This window comes from Trichosurus vulpecula, chromosome 1 (assembly GCF_011100635.1).
Source record: "Trichosurus vulpecula isolate mTriVul1 chromosome 1, mTriVul1.pri, whole genome shotgun sequence".
Lineage (NCBI taxonomy): Eukaryota > Metazoa > Chordata > Mammalia > Diprotodontia > Phalangeridae > Trichosurus > Trichosurus vulpecula.
The window spans coordinates 331487810-331509836 of record NC_050573.1 but is presented as its reverse complement, the minus strand read 5'-3'; the positions used below and the strand labels follow the sequence as shown (position 1 = coordinate 331509836).

Below are 22027 nucleotides of genomic sequence, written 5' to 3'. Positions count from 1 at the left end.
CTGGTGTTACAGAAAGATTTCATTCAATTTAACTGAAAGCCTAGGTGGGACAAGAAGGAAGAGGTCTGCCATTTCAGCAGGGTACCGGCTAGAGTCTCAGTTTGGGCTTTCCCAAGTCATTCCAGAGAACTGGAAATACAAGGCTCACCTCCATTTAGATGAATACTCCAAGGTACCATCTCTACAAACACTACACATTAGTTATCAGGAGTGTTTGCAATCATCTGCCTTCAAATAAGATTTAGAAAAAAAAAACATTTGCAATAAAATATCATTGTTTGGCTTATTTAGGGTATTGTTAATGAAACGGTACCACAGACTTTATTGAGCATTTAAAAAATATACACAAGGAACAATAGCTTCTTTTTTCTCTGTATTTTCAAAATTTAACTTTCTTCCAATCAAAGAACCCAGTTTCACACTTGAAAAGGGCACTTGTTTCTACAGTGACTGTGTGCAGGCTTGCTCAGTTCCCAGCACTATTGCCAACCCTTTTCATTGCCATTACTTGAGCTTATATATCCAGTTGCCCAGGAAGCAAATTCCAAGAGTGCTCATCCCTAACTTGTTCTTTCCGATTCTAATTCTCCATAGAGTTCAGCTAACTTTTTAAACTCTGGCCCCCAGTCACCAAGATAATTGTAATCCTGGTCTGAATGTGTAGTTGCTGAATCCAGGGAGCTGATGGACCCAGCTTCAGATCTATGGCCTTCATATGCATAGGTCTGTAGAGAGTCATAGGGAGGGACACTGGGGTCAAGGTCTGCCTCTGCCAGTCTTTGTTTAATAAATTCCTGAACATCTATACTCTCAAGAGTGGACGAAGGCTGGTGTCGGGGTGTAAGCATCACTTCAGGTCGAACATCTCTTCTATATTTCAGCTCCTCAGCAGCCGATGGGTTCCTTAGGGCTGTGATGTCAAAGGCTTCGGTATCTTCCTCCCCACCCCCTTCATCATCGTAAGTGACAACATTTTCCCGCACATCCTCCTCCGAAATGATCAAAGGCTCTTTCTTGCTGCGTCTGAGAGTGATGAAGAGAACCACAATTGCTGAGGAGAAATTGGAAGAAAATTTCAGAATTAGGAAAATTAAAAAGGTAAAGTATACACATATGGTCTAGGAATGAGAGAAAGTGAATCAGTCTATTGGTTTTGGTACATTTAATAGACCTTACTTAAAAAGACCTTACTTAATCCCAAAGCAGGTGGGGAGACAACAAAAACAGACATTTCCTTGTTTCTCTACTTAAAATTTAGTCTTTCATCTTCTTTTTCTTTCTTTCCTCACTTCACCCTTAAAACTAACATATAATATAAATCAGTAATTCTTTGTTCTATAAGAACATCTCATGAGAACATGTAAACATATATAATACAGTAGGCAATCCTGACCTCCCCCCAGCTATGGCTGGTAATAAATAAGTGGCACATGTAAATATAAGGCCGTGCCTGAAGTCAGTAAGACGTAAGTTTCATTCTGGATTCAGATGCTAGCTGTATGACCCTGGGCAAGTCACTTAATGTCTGTTTTCCTCAGTTTCCTCAACTATAAGATGGAGATTATAATAATATCACTTGCCCCCCAGTGATGTTGTAATGATCATACGATATAATATTTGTAAAGTATTTAGCACAGTGCCTAAAGACTTACCCTTAGGTGCTATATAAATATCAGCAATTATTTATCTAAGCTTTGTGGCTTATATAGTACTTTCCTCACAATCACTGTATGAGGTAGGAAACATAGATATAATTATTCCCATTTCAAAGATATAGGAGCTAAGATTCTCAGAAGTGAAATTATTTATGTAAAGGAACCAAACTAGCAATTGTGACAGGCCTCAAACCCAGGTCTTCTGACTGTAACACGGTTGCCTTCAGAAACAATGTCACACTTTCTCTTAGGTTCTTCTAGCAGAACTTGTTAAATTTGGAAATGTTTAAGGCCTCTGTGGGAATAGAAGATGACTCAAGTGGATTCAGAAGACTTATTCTGATGTGGAAGTTGATACTGAAGTCAGGATTATCCAGGAGCAGCAAACTGATTTACGAATGTGATAGTTTTTTGTTGTTGTTTTGTTTTGCTTTTTATTAATTTAATAATGTCTGTGGCAAGGCAGAGGAAAGAGTGATTCCAGAAACTTCTAGAATATCTCCTACCTGCAGGTCATTTAGAACTTGTAGTAACAACTATATTGTACATTTGCCCCTTTTAGGTCTCTGATAGTATGAAGATATACCAGGTATAAATATCAGGTGCTGAAAAGTTGATCATTTGCATTTAGAGAAGTTCCATTCCTGAAAGTTCATTACACCAATGAAAACAAAAGTCTATCCAAAGAAATTCAAATAAAAATGAATATTTTATATATATATACATGTTTTATGTATGTATACATAAATCAAAATGAATATTAGATGTGTAGAGATGTATATATACATGTGTACATATGTTAATTAACAGAAAAAGGTAGTATAGCTCAATGAATAGAGAGCTGGCCTTGAAGCCAGGAAGATCTAGGTACCAGAACTATCTCTGACAAATACTGACTGTGTAATCCTGGACAAGTCACTTAAACTCTCAATTCTCTAGGCAGCTATCTGAGACTGAGTTGCAGAGAAGGTGCAATCATGTGTTGGGAGAAGGGATTTCTTCACTTGGAGTTTCCTCTACAAAACGAAATCATAGGGTCAGTCACTAACCTTATATGACTAAAACTAAGGCTACAAGAAAAAGCAAAATATTGGAGCTCAATTTATTTGTTTCAATTATCTCATTATGCAGGCTTACTGACATTACACATTTATACTCCCAGCTGGTAAGTAGATAATCCACTCTGGCCTGCTTATACTTAGGCAGTATAGTCTAGACCTCTTTATCTAGTAGGAAGCAGAGGAATGCAATGGAAAACAAAACAAAACAACAACAAAAAACAGGTTTTGAATCATCTGACCCAAGTTAGAATCCTAGCTTTGCCACTTACTACTTATCTATGTGACTTTGGGTAATTCAGTTAACCTCTATGGAAACTTTTTCCTCACAGGTAAAATAAAGGGTTGGGACTAGTAGTCCTTGAAGTCTTTTTCAGTTCTAGGTCTTGATCCTATGTGTTTTCCATCTTCATGTCTATGATCCTAAAAACATCCCTCTCCTACTTCTATCCCATTAATCTTCACTATCCTGGAATGGCTCCACCTGAAATTCCCACATCCTAATTCTCAAAAGTTATGGGGCTGAAATCCCACATGCAAAACCAAAAGCTACTTGCCCAGCAAGAATGGAAAAACAGTATTTCACTATTTGTTATTAACCTCTTAACTTGGCAATTAACTAATAAGTATTTCATGATCAACTGCTATGAACCCAATACTGTATACATGGAACAGAATAAAAGATTATATAGATAGGATCCCTATCCTCAAAGAATTTAAAAGCAACCAGGCAGAAAAACAAAAACAAAACAAAACAAAAAAACAAAAAACAAAATCAAAACTGTCTGTCCCAATTGGAAACAGAAAAAATTGCAAGTGTAATCAAAAGACCTATGGAAGTGGGAGTTTGGGGGAAGGTTGCTTCCTGTGTTATTAGATATTTTAGCAACTGGTGGCGCAGGAAACAGAGCACCATGCCTGGAGTTTGGAAGACCTAAGTTCAAATCCACCCTCAGATATGTCCTAGCTGTGTGACCCTGGGCAAATCAATTGAATTCTATTTGCCTGTTTCCTCAACTATAAAGTGGGAATATAACATATCTACCTCTCAGAGTTATTGTGAGGATCAAATTAGGTAGTATTTTAAAATGCTTAGCACAGTGCCGGATATATAACAGGTCCTATATAAATGCTTTTCCTCTTTTTGTTTCCCTTATCTATGCCTCTCATAAGCATCAGAAAGAGTCCTGTCTGAGAAGCTAATGTAGAGAAAAGAAAGTTGGAACATACTTCTATACTCGTGATATAACTGAAATATTCTCCTGAATGCAGTGCTTATATTTTAAAGAAAAAATTTCATACAGCAATTTTTCTTTAGCAAGATTATGAAAGGCCTAGTGCCATCTGAAGTATACAATAAATGTACACATGACTATATAGCTTAGGGAATGGCCAGGTACCAGAAAGCCCTGACATTTACATTTTAGTTAAAAAGCAATATAATTCAAAAGCTCAAATAGCATCCTGAAGCTAACTCATTCCATTCTATCTGCTGATTTAGATTTATCACCTAGTATATTTCTCAGGCCACATTTATGATTAAATGAGGAGGCTGTTCTAGATTGCAACACCTATTTCTGCTGACTATTTAATTTATTGTAGTACAACATTTTTCCTTCATTCAATAAATCAACCACTTTCTACAGAGAAGAGATGGTTGGTGGTTAATGTCAAAGGGAGTTATGGGAGTACACAGAGAGGTAAATGAGGTCAGTGGAATTTTAAAGGGTATGGAGCTAATTTAATGTCAATCATCAAGGTTTGCTGGTACCAGACATGATATCCACCGTATGTAACATTACGAGGGACTTTAGTGATCATCCAGTCATAGGATTTAGTCCAGGCTTTTCATTTATTTTACAGGTGAGAAGACAGAGGCTCTGAGAGTCTGGCTTCCCATATGTTTAATAGAAATTAAGACCTGACACACAAATACGTATTAAATGAGTATGCCAATAGCTATAAAAGAGTCCTTTAATAAAATGAAGGATTAATTTATGCTAAGAACACAAAAAAGGATGAGAAGCATTCTTTCTTAATATACTATAATTTATCCAACTTAAGTCAAGATCGAGCCTTCTATGAAAAATAGGTGCAATTTAGAGATATTCCCAGTGAAAAGAGGTATAAAACAGAGAACTCCATTATCATTATTTCTACTTCGCATTTAGGAATATTATTAACTAGTGCAAACAAAAAAAATGTGATGCACAAACTAAGGGAACAAGTATTGACCACACTGAGGTTAAAATATCTCTTTTTACAGAAAATCTGTTTGCATATATATTTTCAAATACAAGAAACTGAATAACTCAAGTTAAATGAAGAAATAAATGGCTTCATCAAGGTATCAACATGAGAGAGGAAAACAGAAAAATCATCTACATTTTTATGTCACTAACAAAATTCAAGTACAATTAATAAAAATACATTATTTATAACCAAAATAATTGTACCAGATATTTTGGCTTTAACTTACTGAGAAACAAATATTTAAAAAAAGCTAAATGATTTTGACAGATATAAAAGAAGGCTTGAATAACCAGAGTAATAGTAATTGTCATTATCTAATAAAGATTGTCTAGAAAATTAGAGAGTAAAATGGGAAAAATGAATTGAGACCTGTATCTGTTACCGTATTTCAATACTTCTGTACATCCATTGTATCATCAGCATAGGTACTGTCTCCAAAGCTGCATATTAGAACTCACACACACCTTCTCTTCCTCCATGAGTCTTGTCTATGTTCTCTCAGGCATCCCCCATCAAGTACCTATAAAATGTATTTGACGACTTCCTTCTACATCTTTCCAGATTCCTTGGCTATCAGTCCAGCTATTGGGTTATCCATCTGTGATCCCTTGCTCTTGTTATATCACCAGCTCACTTCCTTTTCTAATTATCCATGTCCTGAGTTGTATCTTTTATATAACTTTCTTCACAGAGAAAGTAATATTCTGTAGTCTGACTATATCAAACATGTATCTTTCATTTTCCTTTGAGTTGCCCACACCTTTTGTTTCTTCAAGAGATTGAAAAGAAAATATGTGTGTATGTATGTAAATAAAATAAACATTGGGATATTGTTTCCTGGAAAACTTTCCCTAAATTGTGAGAAGATGGGACCTGCTGTGGTCATTTATAAAGGCTTGGTCATTCTCTTTTTATATTAAAGACATTTTTAATACATATATATCTCCTCACAAATCTTTTTTCAGAGATGAAAAAGTTACCATATGGGATAGGAGTTGTTGATGTGCAATCCTCTTCTGTGTTCCTGTTTTTTGGTTTGGTTGTTTTGGGGGCTGTTTTGGTGGTGTTGTTGTTTTGTTTTGTTTTATTTTGTTTTTTAGTAATCAGAGAATCATAACATCATGGATTTACTGAAGAACTGGAAAGGAATTTACAGGGAATGAGTTTGACCCTCCTTCATTTTACAAAGGACAGCTAGGTGGTAGAGTGGATAGAGCACTAGGCCTGGGGTTAGGAAGACCTGGGTTCAAATCTAGTCTCAAACACCTACTAGCTCTGTGACTCTGGGCAAGTCACTTGACCCTTTTGCATAAGTTCCTTATCTATAAAGTGACATGAAGAAAGGGCAATCCACTGCAGTATCTTTGCCAAAAAAATCCGAAATATGGGGTTACAAAGAATCTATAATGACTCAACAACAAACTTCCAAATGAAGAAACAGTTTCAGAAAGATTAAGTGACTTACTATCACAAAGGTTACTCTGTGTGAGAAATAGAATTTAAGCCCAGGCACCCTGAATCCATATCCCTTGCTCCAGGATTTTGTTCAATCACTTTGTAGAGTATATTCCATCAGACAATTTAGACAGTAAGTTACTTTGCTTTTCACATTGTTACCTCCAGTATAATTTCTTCTTCGTGTACCTGGGCTGGCCCATCTGCTCTTCTGCATTTCATTTCTCTCAACTGCCATTTCTTCTTCCTCACAAAGTCATCAGGGATGGATGTGCCAGAGTCCAGATGAGCTACTCTACTCTCATCATTGATCACAGCAACATGGCTTTAGAAATGAAAGGGACCCTAGAGGGCATATAGTTCAACTCCCTCATTTTACAGGTGAGTAAATTGAAGTTAACCAGCTTGCTCAATGTCAAGTGGGAAGTAGCTGCGTAAGGATTTGAACCCAAATTATCTGAAAAAATCCACAACCTTAATTACACTGTTTGCCTGTAAAACTTTTTTTTAGCATTATGGAAACATGAATGGATTATGAAAATATTAGTGGATCTATTCTTTTAATCTTTCCCTCTGGTCTTTCAAGTTTCATTAATAAATGTTCTTGGTCTAATCTGACTCAGTTGATCTCACACCAGACTTTCTTTAGCCTGGTTCTCACCTCTATGACTGTTTACTTTTTTTTATGCGGTGACATTATTCCTAAACTTCCACTGTCCTTTTCTGTAACATTTTTCACATGAGCATATGTTCTAAACCAATGTTGTCCTCAAATGTCATGTCCCTCTACCAGGTAGAGATCAAGTATTTGAGGTTTTTTGACATTATGAGCTCTTTTTAGCCTCCTGATTGTAGCAGTTACTTTATATCCTTAAATATGATAATTGCTCTAAATGTCTTTTCATTAAACTGAACCCCTTTTTATTTATTTTCAATAGGTTGCCTGTACAAATTAGGTTAGAGCTTTCATAATTCTATGTGGTATCTTCTTCTAAACTTAATCCTTCTTTCCAGTTTGATGTTGACTTTGTTGCTCTAATTGGTCATTTTTTAGACTGCACATATACTGCTTATTCAATGATAAGCCACTTATTACTAATTGTTTGATATTTGTTAAAATATATTGTTTCAGTTTTTATTGTGTTTAGTCTTTTCTGACTCCCTTCTCGAAGAAAGGATTTATGATATTAAATTGCAATGCATGTTGGCAAACAACAACTATTTCCATTATGCTTATTACTAGTTCATTTCCATCAGAAGCATTTAAACTTCATAAACTTGACCTATGACACCATGTTTCTTATTGCTTTTTTCTTTTTTTAATTAATCGATTTATTTTTAGTTTTCAACACACACACTTCCGTAAGTTTTAAATTTTCTCCACCTCCCTTTCCTCTCTCCTACCCAAGATGGTGTGCAATCTGATATAGGCTCTACACATACATTCTTATTTAACATTTTTTCGCATTAGTTATGTTTTATAGAAGAATTGGAATGATCAGGAGGAACCATGAGAAAGCAAAACCCAAAACAAAACAAAACAAAAAAGGGCACAAATAGTATGCTTTGATCTTCATTCCGACTCCATATGCCTTTCTCTGGATGTGGATAGCATTTTCCATCATGAGTCTTCTGGAGTTGTTTTAGGTCCTTGCATGGCTGAGAATAGCTAAGTCTATCAAAGTTAGTGATCACACAGTGTGGCTGTTATAGTGTACCATGTTCTCCTATTCTGCTCACTTCACTCAACATCAGTTCATATAAGTCTTTCCAGGTTTTTCTGAATTCTGCCTGCTCATTATTTCTTGTAGCACAATAGTATTCCATTACATTCACATACCACAACTTGTTCAGCCACTCCTCAATTGATGGGCCTCCCCTCAATTTCCAGTTCTTGATCACTACAAAAAGAGCTGCTATAAATATTTTTGTACATGTGGGTCCTTTCCCCATTTTTATGATCTCTTTGGGATACAGATCTACAAGCAGTATTGCTGGGTCAATGAGCATGCACAGTTTTACAGCCCTTTGGGCAGAGATCCAAATTGCTCTCCAGATCAGTTCACAACTCTGCCAACAATGCATTAATGTTCCAATTTTCCCACATATCCAGCATTTATAATTTTACTGTTTTGTCATGTTAGCCAATCTGTTGGTGTTATGTGGTACCTAAAAGTTTTTTTGATTTGAGTTTCTCTAATCAATAATGATTTAGAGCATTTTTTTTCCAATATGACTATAAATAGCTTTAATTTTTTCCTCTGAAAACTACCTGTTCACATTTTTTGACCATTTATCAATTGAAGAATGACTTGTTTTCTTATACATTTGACTCAGTTCTCTACATATTTTAGAAATGAGGCCTTTACCAGTTTTCTGCTTCCCTCCTAATCTTGGTTGCATTGGCTTTGTTTGTGTAAAAACTTTTCAATTTAATGTAATCAAAATTATCCATTTTGCATTTCATAATGTTCTCTGTCTCTTGCTTGGTCATAAATTCCTCAATTCTCCATAAATCTGACAGGTAAACTATTCCTTGCTCTCCTAATTTGCTTATAATATCAGCATTTATATCTAAATCGTATGCCATCTGGACTTTATTTTGGTATAGGGTATAAGACTTTGGTCTATGCCCAGTTTCTGCCATACTATTTTCCAGTTTTCCCAGAAGTTTTTGTCAAATAGTGAGTTCTTTTCCCAGAAGCTGAGATCTTTGTGTTTATCAAACAGTAGATTGCTACAGTCATTGACCGCTGTGTCTTGTATACCTAACCTATTCCACTGATCCATCACTCTATTTCTTAGCTAGTACCAAGTAGCTTTAATGATTACAGCTTTATAGTACAATTTAATATTTGATATCATTAGGCCATCTTCCCTAGCATTTCTTTTCATTAATTCCCTTGATATTCTGGACCTTTTGTACTTCCAGATGAATTTTGTTATTATTTTTTCTAGCTCTATAAAATAATTTTTTGGTAATTTGATTGGTATGGAACTGAATAAGTAAATGTACTTAGGTAGAATTGTCATTTTGATTATTATTACCTTTGAGAGCATGATGAAACTGACTTTATCAACTCCTTTATTTGCATCTCTAAGAAAACACAAATGCCATACTTTCATTTATCTAAAAGTTCTCTTCCCCAGTTTAATTTGTAGAAAAATGTCAATCTTAATATTTTTTATTTCCTCCAGAAGCATGTCAACTTTGTGATCACAGGACAGGGATCTCATGTATTAGGAATATGAAATAGATGATTGGACCCTTGTTTTACCCCAATACGTATTAATCAGCTAATGATTTCATAGGGACAGTGATTGTTAGTAATTATTAACATTAATCTTATTTATTAATATACATGTAGTCAACTGACTAATACATGTACATTCAGGAATAAATAGGATAGGTTCTTTCTTATAAAAGGCCCCAAACTCTTACAAAAGGCTCCAAACTGTATTTTGCATAATCAGAAGTTTTACTTGCTATGAAGTTCATTTGCTTAATCATCAGAAGCCAACTAAAGGACCTCTATCCTTTCTTCCTGCTGAGCAGGAGACCAAGCTTAGTGTAACAGAGGTGACCCAATGATATGGAAATTCCCCTGGCCATTTTATTGCTTGTCCACCCTTCATCACCCCCTTATTGCCCAACATGGGGAGATGGCTATGAGCGTTTGGCCAACGAGTGATCCTGGTTGCTGGCTTCTGGCCTGCCTTTCTACTTGCCCATTGGCCCATGTAGATATTTTGACATCTGTTTATCGGCCCAGCCCATATGCCTACTTATTAGCTTGTTGGGACCTCCTGAAAGGCTAAGATGGGTCTGTCGAGGTCTGCTCATTAATCTGTTTGTCAACCCATGAGATTCTATATTTGTCTAGACCCTCTTGGTGAGGGCAAAGTCTATACACCAATAAGATCATATTTTTATTTCGCTTCATCTGTATTGTTTGGGTATGAAGCACTATAAAACTAAGGTCCTGGAGAAACGGGGAATCTCAAATTGTGAGGAAGATCTGAGGTCCTGTTCATCAAAGGGAGTAGGGTTCCTTTAATAAATGATTATTGGCTTGGAGATCTGCTTCAGTGGTTTTTCTTGCAGATTGGTGATTTTTGGACTTACAACCAATAGCTAAATTAATATTTATGTATTCTCTAAAAACAGTGATCCTCAATTTCTTCTATCATCTTTTCACTACTCTACTAACTTTATTACAAGTTAAGACATCACAAGTCCTCACAGAATGAGAGGACAAAAATAGATTGTGATCTGTATCCTAGAGGGGAGTACCTACAACCCTAGAGAATACATGGATATCCAAATATAAAAGTGGAAAGGGGGTAAATGTTAACTCTATCTCCCTCAAAAAATGATAAAATTCTTGAAGACAAAGGGGATGAATTTTATTATATAAATTTTTTTTTCACAAAAATTATATATCCAGATAAAAGAAATCTATTATTAATAATGATGATAGTAATAACTGACTTACCTATAATGTTTTATTTCTACAAATGATTTTATGTACACTAGCTCACTTGAGCAGTATAAAAGTCCTTTGAGACAGGAACTACAGGTTTATTTTTCTCTATTTTAGAGATCAGGTTCAAAGATGTTAAAAGTGAGTACTCATGGTCACATAGATAGTATCAGAAGTAGAATCTGGACCCGGGTCTCTCTAATTCTCTTCATCAAATTCATTCAACAAACATTTATTAAATGTACAAGGCATTATTCTATTTATGAGGGATATGAAACCAAAACAAAATAGTCTCTGCTCACCAGCTTATGTTGTACTGGAGATGTACAAAATGTACACAGATAAGTTATATTTATATATGTATATATGCATGTGCATACATACATACACATACATATTTATATAATGTAAAATATATACAATGGGAATTCAAAGTTATCTGGGGGTGTGGTGAGAGGACAATAACAACTGAGGGGCCCAGGAAAGGCCTCCTGCACTTGTCCCAGGTCTGGAAGGGAGCTATAGAATCGAAATTCAAAGACAAGAAGAGAGGAAATTTCAGACATGAGGAACTGCCCATGCCTAAGGGAATGGAAAGGAAATGAAATGGCCTTCATGGGAAATAATAAGTAGGCCAGTTGGGCTCAAAGCAATATTGTTCAATAAAAGCAATTATTAAAAGATAAGGAGTTCATAACTGAGTTTATTCTTGTTAACTGGTAAAGATAATATGACATCAAAAATATCAGAGATTCTCTCCAACTTGAGTGGAAGCAACTAAGCAGCAAATTTGGGAGGATTCTCCAGTTCTGTTTTCCTGTGACCTCAGCACAGGGACCCAGCTGGCTATCAGCATAAAATCACAAATATATTTCAGAGGAGCATGGCATATGGGATTATAGGTTAGGGAAGTAGTGTACTGTATGTAGTAGATGGGGAACCGGGTTCAAATCCCACCTCTGACACATTTTGGCTGTGAGACTCTGAATGAGTCACTTAAACACTCATTGAAATAGATGAAGAACAGTTGCCGATCTGCATCGCTGGCTTCCTCACCAGCAATTCTCTGCATTAATGAAATCACAGCACTCAACCCACTCTCTTATTAAAAAACAAAAAAAACAAAACAAATATGGGGTGAGGGGGGAGAGTATCTCCCCTTTCATCCATATATTTATCTGAATGGGGAAATGAAGTTTTCCTTACAGCTAAACAAAAGAAAAAGGAAAGTGAAAAACCAAAACAAAATAGAAAAGGGGCTTATTTGTGAAAACAAAGAAAAAGGATTTGAACAGGCTGAGGAGAATCATGGCTTATCCCATGGGGTTGGAGAGAAGAATGCTACGTGACAAAGAAGAAAAAAAGGAAGAAAAAGAATCACTTGAAAGATAGAGCTAAATAAGAGATATGAGGCTATTTCCATAGAGAAAGAAGCAGTTGCCTGTCCCCTAAAGAGTGATGAAAAAACTATTGCTGCTGCCAGGTGAGATATCAGCCACTAACAGTCACAGGAAGGAGAGACAAATAGGGGTACTTGGTGACTCTCTGAGATAAGGGGTAAGGAAGTAGCTATTCATTAATCTGATAACAATGAGAGATTTCTAGTTTTCCCAAGTCACTGTTGCAGGAGGAGACAGAGAAGCTTTCCAAACCATCAGATTAGAGGACTATTATCCACTTGTGGTGGCTTAGGTGGGCATAAATAACACTGCATAATGAAGCCTAGAAAACATTCCTAAAGATTATGAAATTTTTGGAAAGAAAATGAAAGACTTTAGGATCATTTTCATTATAGCTATTATTTGAAGTCAGAGTTTTCTGAAGAAAAAAGCAAATTGGGAAAGATGGCTAAGAAGGTGGTGTCAGAGCCAGGTATCTGGATATTTGTGCTGTGGTTTAAAATGCATAGGTAATATGATCTTGATAAAGGAAGGGATGCACTTAGTGGCTAATAAATTCATATTTGGGGTTCACCAGGGCCATGGAAAGACCTACGTTATCCAAAAGGAATAAATTAGATGAATGAGAGGGAACAAGTACAGTAGTATTGGAATTACAAAAAGGCAAATTCAGAAGAATTTCGTCTAGCTACCTGACTAGCCAGAATCCTGGCTGGATTCTGAATTGCAAAATATCTAAAGTAGCTTTAGGCTTTGATCTTTCTAAATCTGAGATCCAGAGATATCAGAGAAGTTCCAAAATTAAACTATATCATAACCAAAAACCAGAATGTAGTAATAGAGAGTAATAATCAGCTCAATCCCCAATAGAGAGTAGAAGCATCCAGTAAAAAGTAACGTGATGACATTGCATGATACCTCGCAAATACAAATTGTCCCTGACCATGTATGTTCTCTGGCCACAAGTGTTGTTTCCATGGGTACCCCTTCACATGAGTTATGTGGCCACACATGTTCCTTACATATGTGTGCTTTCACGATTGTTTCCTGATCACAAATGTTTCCTGTGTGTACCACCTACCTATGAAAGTCATGGAAGTATCTATGAGATAAGTATATATGGTGGAATCTTTATTGTCACTTATTTTGCTAAACTGTTTGACAAAATATCTTTTGTTTTGAAATAGAATGACTTTCTCTTGGTCTAGCAAAACAAAAACAACACACTGGTTGGAGCACCTGAGCTAGTGGTTTAATTGCATGCTGATTCACTAATTAACTTAAAATTGGGATAGCTTTCTTGGAACCTTCATGTGACTGGAGGACGCAAGTGCTATGCTTTTAATTTTAAGGTATTTATTTGCAGAATCAAATAATTCTATTGTGTTTATAAGATGATTTTCAAAAAAACATTTTACCTCACATTTTGTTTTCTAATTAGTTTTTTTTAATTGTTCTGGTATTTGATAAATTAAGTATTGAAAATCCATGAAAATGTAGTATCCTAAGGTAAAATACTTATAGAATTTTAGAGCTGGAAGGGTCCCAAGAGACTAACAAATTTGATCTGTCCCTGCATTTTGTAGACAAGTAAATTTAACCCCAGGAAGAATAATACTTTAATGGAAGCACAGTGCACATAATGAGAGAAGTTATATTCTTACTATACTTTGGCTTCATCAAAACACATCTGTGCTCCATTTTTCTATTGCTATTTTTCAAAAGGGCATTGGCAAGTTATATTGTATCCATAAATAGGCGACCAGGATGGTGATGGGATTCTAAATCATCTGATAGAAGGTTTAGTTAAAGAAATTGATGGCATTTATACTGAAGAAAAGTGATGTGGGGTAGAGAATGCTAAGAGCTTTCTCCAACTATTTAGCAGGCTGAAATAAGGAAATCTGTTTTGCTTGGATCTAGGCAGTAAGGCTATAAACTATGGACAGGTAGAAGTTGTAGAGGCAGACTTGGGCTTAATACAAGGAAAGACTTTATTAAAGTGTGTTAGTTGACTTATTACCTGCTTTTAAGGACTAAATCACTAGAAATATTCAAAAGTGATCATTTATGGAAGATATCAAAGAGTACATTCAAATTTTGCTATGAGTAGTACTTGATAATCTGTGAGTTCTACTAAGATTCTATGTCCTGATAATTTTAAATGACTGTTCCAAGGTCATACAGTTAATTAGTTGTAGATGTGGGAGTAGAACCCAGGGTCTAATGTTCCTTCCACTATGTCTTGGCGTCATTTTGTATTGTTTAAAATTCAACATCATTCTGTGACCAGATTTGAACTCAAGTCTTCCTGACTCCAGGTCCAGTGGATAGGTATCCACTGCTCTATCTAGCTGACTCAGTAAGTACCCCATCACCAAGTTTAGTTCCTCCTCCTTTAGGTCACATATTTCTTGCCCCAGCAGATGGAAGAAAGTTCCATGACAGCAATGACTTTCCACCATACTGTGTAAACACATGCCAGCAATGTCTACTTATGTTATGATGACCTAACTTTTCTCCTATCATATTCCTTATTGCTTGATAGGCTAAAATATTATATGCACTGCAAAAAGATGCTACATCCTTGTTAAAAATGATGCTGAAGGGCATTACCTCTATGGGAAGCATTCTAATAAAAAGTAATACATTCAATTTTTAAAAATGTTATTTTCTGGGAAATTAATATGTCTTGCATTTATCTCAAGTCTTTTTTTTTTTCAAAAAAGTTCCAAATTTTAAAAACAAACAATTTTGAAAGATTTGAGAGCTCTGATCATGAATCAACCATGATTCCAGAGAATCAATGATGAAGCTTGCTACCTACCTCCTGACAAAGAGGGACGGACTTGCAGAAGAATGAGATTTTTTTTTAAAAATTTGGCCAATGCAGGAATACATTATTCTTGAGTATACGTATTTGTTGTAAGAATTTTGTTTTTTTTTTCTTTTTTTCCTTTGAATTGAGAAGTGGAACACAGAGAAAAAAATGCTTTAAAATCAAAAGTGAATAATAAAAGCTATAAACATAATTTTTCATCATTTATAAGTCATAGAAACACCACATAACCACAAAAAAATTGATATTTATGTTGTTGCTGTTTATCTTTCTGGAAGAGGATCACAAGTGTAATGTTTTGATTTGCCCATGATTTGGATTTGAGTGAGGCAGAGTTGTGAAAAATCATAAGCCTCTCTCTCTCCTCCCGAGCCATCACAGTCCAGTGGCAAGAAAAAGGTCAAGACAACTGGCAGGACCCAGTGGGTGACCTTGGCCTTTCTAAATTATGGTCTTCCCAGGTCTCAGTTTGTCTGAGGCCGTGCCCAATTAATGAATAAGGGGTAGGTAAGAATAAGATGACCCAATTTATAATCCCAAAGATTGAGATTGTCCAGGAGGAGAAGACTCTCAGACTTTCTAGCCAGAACAGAAAACAGTTGCTATTTACACTCATTCCAAGCAATCAAAATCTAAACAATGAGCCACCAATCCTTGGGCTATGCCTATTATTGGTTGTTCAATGAAAGCCATAATGATTAGGGTTTAAAGGCTAGTCAAGAGCCTGTATTTAGAACACAATGGGCTTTTTAAAGCCTGTTTTACAGAGCTATGTTTTAAGAAATAAAAGTGAAAACTTCACAGGACAGAAGTAAATTGAACCAGCTTTTTTTGAACAAAGAGGAGAAGGGGAAGAAAAGGAGGAAGAGGAGGAAGAACAGCAATATTTCCCAACTTCTGTTCAAATTGACAGTTTGGGTCCCCATAGGGCATTTGTTATTCTCAGATAACATGGTAAAGGCAATTAACATAAAACCTTCTCCTAAGAACTTGGTTCATTTCTTCCCACAAATACATGAAGCATCCATGGGAGAAGTAGGCTTAAACTTGGACCATAATAGTACTGTTGAGGTTTAGGGGTGCTGGGATCCCTAAAGAGTGAAACACAGGTTCTGCCTGTGTGGGGTGAAAGACCCTCACCAATTAAAAAATTAATTTTTAATAAAGAGCCATCTTGGGGTGGGAACAGAAATAAATTTTATTCTGTTCTCGTAAGAAAAGGGTGTCCTCTGCCAGAATGGGGCTAGCAAGAAGGAGGTGAAGTAAAGAAGGCAAGCAGGTAATTATATACCCTTGCACAAACAATTCTAGGAAACCCCACTTCAGAGGCTGGACTCCCATTCCCATTGGCACGGTCAAGTGGCCTCACAATCTAACCAGGAATAAGGAAATAAGTTTTTACCCAATACAAGCACAGAAACTACAGAATTACCTTATGGGGGAAATAGGTGAGGGGAGGGGGAGAGGGGAATACCATAAATCTAAAGAAGGAGAATAGGGAAAAGGGGGAGGGGGAAACTCTTTTCTGTCTCACAGTAAAGAAAAGCAGGTCACAGTGACTCTATTCTTATTTGGTAAATCTTTAAACCAGAACTAGAAGAAAGAACAAAAACTTCAGGGGAGAAAGACGTTCCTAAAGGCTAAATAATCAGATTCCCACAGATTCAAATTTATCCCATTTCCCTTTTCTCTAAATATTGAAAACATTTTAAATATAGATACATATATATTCCCTGTGAAGTCTTCACACTTTATTCTCTCACTACCTCACACACGCCCAAATGAATTCAACCCAAGCCTCTTTCTGCCAAAGAAAAACAGTTTATTAAAAATACATCATATTAGACAAACTCTTAAGGAATCTCAGCATTGGCTAGACTCTTAAGGAATCTCAGCATTTGTATTGCTAATGCAAGTGGGCCAGATTGAATCTGATCACCTTCCTGTAGACTGAAATGGATCTTATATTTAGAAAGACTGTGGGAGGAATATAGGGTTGGCCAAGTAGTCTGGGGTGATTGGAGGAGGGGTTTAGGGAGGATTTCGATGGGAGTGACCAGCAAGCTGGGGTGACTAGATGTAGGAGGCCAGGAACCTAGAGAAAAAGGTTTAGATAGGATCAAGGAAAGGAAGAAGCTGGAGGCTACTGGGATCAGGAACAGACAAGGAAGGCCTGGGCTAGGTTAAGGGTAACAGAAATTGGACTGAGGGATAAGATAATAAAAGGCCAGTTGACGGGATTAAAGCCTCAGTTGAATTCAAGATCTAGTGAGAAGATTCAAGGAGAGTTCAAGGGGTTTTCAGGAGCTTATACCACATCATGCACAAATTGTAAATACCTTGGAACTGAAGTCTACTTTTTATCCACTGAAAAACTGATTTTTAAACTCTCAAACCAACAAAATGTTTATTTTACCAAAAAAAAAAGAAAATAAAAAGAAATAAAATGGAAAATGTTTTCTGCATCATGATTTTTAGGAGATAAGACTATAAAATTTGGAAATATTTTATTTATATTTTCTTTTTCCAAAAGAGCAAATTTAGCATTTTCACATGAGTCAAAATAGGTCTCTGATCTCCAAATATATATGAAAATAATTGAAATTTAGGTTTTATTATTTTCCTGATTATGACATAGGAAAACAAAAGCAAAACAGAAACAAAACAAAGAATCTAAGGATAAATGACTCTCTTTTCAAATTCAAATATTATTTGCCAGTCTGTGAAATCCCGAGGGCAAATCTCTAAGGAAGATGGGAGTAGAGTAATAGAAGAGTGGGTCAAAAGGAAGGTGACCAAAAAATCCCCAGTGCTTAGCACACTACCTGACATCTAAGTCCTTAATAAATACTTGTTTCATTTCTTTTTTCCTTATGGGATTGACTCTGGTTGCCTCCTTCAGTAAGCCCCAGCAGGGACTTTCTTTTAATCCTTATGAAAGTGTTAAAAGAAATTCAACGTAGGGGCTTTCAGAGGACATAGAAGGATACAATCATAATATTAGAACTGGACAGTACCTAGGAAATCTCTCATTCTATAAATAAGGAACAATAAGACTTAAATGACTTGTCTGTCCAAGTTCACATAGATAGTAACAGGCAGGATTTGAACTCTTAGTCTCTGACTTCAACTCCAGGGTTCTTTATTCTGCATCATTCTGCCTCCCAATCCTGTTAAATATCAATGAAATAGACAACATGGATGCTTAGTATAAGTTACTATTTAGATTAGGAACCTTATACTTCCATGACATGAGGTAGAGACATGCCTCTTCCAGATTCTCCCCTTCATTGTGTGAACCTACCAGATATGCATGGTAGAGAACTCAAAGCTCCTCTTGGGTACACATAAATAGCCCCATGAAAACAGAAAGAATAAATACTTACAAAACATATAATAATTATCACAAGTGTAATCATTATTATTGTAACTAGCAATCATATGATGTTTTAAGGTTTGCAAAGCACTTTGCAAATCTCTTATTTTATCCTCACAAAAACCCTAGAAGATAGGTACTATTATTGTCCCCATTTTACAGATAAGGAAGTTGAGGCAGACTGAGGTTAAATGACTTACCCAGGATTACAATTACTAGGTATCTGAGACATTATATACTTTATAGAAAAAAAAATGTCAGTACCAGGAGTGTGCTAGAACCAGCCCCAATGGGCTCCCAAAAGTCAATTGTTAAATTTTCAGTTTGAAAATTTACATCCCACAAATCAGCAAATGCTATTAGTCTGGGCTTGCTTTATTTTTTTTAATTGTGTAGACTTAAAAACTGATGATGAAAATGTTAATAAAGTAAATTATACTTAAAAGCGTGTCATATACATGTTTCCCCTAGAGAACTATTTAACTTACTTAACAACCAGCTTAACTATTGTTAAGCATTTATTAGCATCCACATAGCAGCAACCTTTCCCCCTCAAATATGTCAATGCTAGTGTGTCCTGAGGCTGGCCATCTCCCAGCTATAAAAATTCTCATCAGGAGAAGGTTGAAAAATGGAATTATTTGTTTTGGGATGAAAACAACTGGTACAACTTACAGTAATGCAAGGTAGAGAGCTTGAAGTGTAGAGAGGTAAAAAATTAAGGAAAATAACATTTTTTTTGAAAATTTATGCTAATAGCACACTCAAATCACTGATGCCAATTAGAAATTTCTTCTCATATCACCAATAAAAGAGAGCAGAATTGTTATCTCAATTTTAGTCAATGATCATTTCAAATAAAATATTGTTTTGACTATTTTTCCATATATACCTTGGAAGCTCTCCAAACTCCATTGATCCATTTTATAAAGGGGAGGGACAAAGACTTAAATCTCAATGACATCAAGCTCTATTTAAATATAAAGTACAATTCATCTGCCAACCCAAAGATTGTTTTATATACAGCATTTTAAAATTTTGCTAACTTAAAATATTAGACTACTTTCCAAAGGGGTTGGGCCACTGAACTGCTGATCAAAGAATTTCTCTCCAAAGTCACTTCCCTTCCCCTTTTTCTTAAGTCTCAGATTCTCTTGAAATGGATCAGTTCCTCTGAGAGAGATTATTAGATAATATCTATGTGAAAAATGAAAGTAACATAGCTCTATCTGTATTTTGCCATTTCTTTTGTCCCCCAAAAGCTTTCCACTGGCTTTATCCCCTTTCAAACTCTTGCATGTAATTAAATCAAAACAATTTCCAAGTTGCTTCTGATGATTTTGTAGTACTAGTTACCCAATGGCATATGAAGACCAGGAATTCCAGAACACAGTGGCCTTTTGTGGTTTTGATCTTGCAGCCATCTTTGTTACCTGTTTCAGTGGCCTGCTACCAAGGGCTTTGGACTTCTGTCACTTCTGGGGAAACCTCAGTTTTGCCACACACTAGTCATTTTGGGGACATTTTAGGTAGAGCAAGAAAAGGAAACACAATGGTATTAAGTTTCAATGGCTTACCCAAGAGAATGAGGACACAGAGAAGAATTGCAATTAAGGCTCCTGTACTTAAGCCAGCAGAGGACAGGAAAGCTTCAGCATGGCAGGTCCGCACACGCCCATCTCTCTCACATGCACATACCCTGATGGTGAGGGTGCTGCTGCTGCTGAGAGAGGGGATTCCACCATCAGAGATCATAATGGGGAGATAATACACATCCTGAATAGTTCGACTAAATCTCCTCCGCCTTGTCACAATGCTGGCTGTGTTATCTATGACAGACATAAGCAAAATAAAACATATTTAGTAAAACCATGGTAGTTGGTATGCATTCCTCTTACTGAAAAGAAATATATATGCATCAGTAAAAATCTTTTTAAGCTTTGATGAAATTGGACAAGGAGATAGAGAAGAGGGAATTCTGAGGGTGAAAGTCAGTTTTACATAATAGATAGAACTGACCTATCCTACTTCTGACCATATACTGACTGTGCGTCCTTGGGAAAGGCTCAACCTCTTAGTGCTTGGGGACCTCTGTAACACTATAAGGTACAGAATGGATGCTGATATAGAGAAATAGAAGGAATTTCCCCACCAGGAGTTTCCTATACCAATGAAACTTCAAGTACGTTCCAGAAAAGAATTAATTATTGTATGTTGTCAGATGGCAAAACCATCCTAAGCATAATGCCAGAGAGATAAAGTCATCATTATTGTTGACTATGTCACTCAACTCCCCAGTCTGGAAAATTGCAGCAAAGAAAAGAATGACAATTGAAAATAATATGGGACTTCTAAGTTGGCAAAGCCCTTTACATAGATTATGACTCACAATAATCCTACGAGGTAAATACAAGTATTGTCTCTATTTTACAGATGAGAAAGCTGAAACTGAGATAGGTTAAGTAATTTGTAAAGGAATATTCAGGAGGTAGGATTTAATGCCAGGTCTGGAGTAAGGAAGACTTGAGTTCAAATCTGGCCTGAGACACTTATTAGCTGACTTTGGGCAAGACATTTTACTCCTGTTCACCTCAGTTTCCTCATGTGTAAAAATAATAGAACCCATCTCCCAGGGTTGCTGTGAGAATCAAATGAGATAATAATAATTTAGCGTAGGGCCTGGCACATAGTAAGCACTACATAAATGTTACGTATTGCTATTCTGACTATAGGTATGACTCTCTATCCATTGAACTGTCTTGCTCCCAAGAAATATACTGACATGTCTGGTGCTTGGTTAAAATAGCCTAATGGAGAAGCCAAATCAATATCATGACATTTTAGCACAACTTTTTCTTACAAATAGTCTGTCCTACTATGGTGAGTAGAAATTTTGAGCCAGAGTTTAAAAACAAAAACAACCGCAACAAAAAAACAAAGAGGGAAGTCTACAAGCAGATGTTGGCCAAGGAAAACTGTACTATAGTCCCTGGTAAGTACAGATTTGGTGACCTTCCACTTATATATTCTACAAGTGCCATCAATACATTTTTGCTTCTTTTCAAGGGCTACTTGATTTATTTACTAGCTGTGTTAAAATTTTATCTTGTTTTGGTGCCCTTGACCCTCTTTCTAAGTAGTATAGTAAGGTTATAAATAGGCAACATAAAGTAACAAGAGCAGTAAGATTGTAAAGGACAGCCCAGAAGTCACTTATAGACTGTCCCATAGAGCAAAGGAACATGATTTGTGAATTATATCACATATTAACTAAAAATAACATATTGAAACTATTTGTTAAATCAGAAAAAAAGCCATTTAGCCTTTGTTGTCAGGGCTTTTTGGTCTCATGATCTGTAAACCTCAAATGAGCTTCAGACATCCACAGGAAGACCAGTAGAACACTAGATGTTGCTGATAAGTTTGAGATAATGTGGATATGTTAATGAATTAACGCCAAGGTGGCACGAATAAGAATTAATCCTGCATATTCCTCAAAAATGAGAC

The 22027-nt window shown here is 36.0% G+C and overlaps 1 protein-coding gene across 1 annotated transcript in view; it reads right to left on the bottom strand.

The window, feature by feature from the left end:
* Positions 1-271: 271 nt before the first annotated feature.
* LOC118834448 (cadherin-18) overlaps positions 272-22027 on the bottom strand; it is a 156429-nt gene continuing 134673 nt past the window's right edge. Inside the window, exons 7-8 of the mRNA XM_036741898.1 lie at positions 20098-20349; positions 272-1051 (exon numbers count right to left, since the gene is read on the bottom strand). Coding sequence (XP_036597793.1) covers positions 561-1051; positions 20098-20349 — 743 coding nt within the window. The 3' untranslated portion in view covers positions 272-560. The remainder of the gene's footprint in view (positions 1052-20097; positions 20350-22027) is intronic.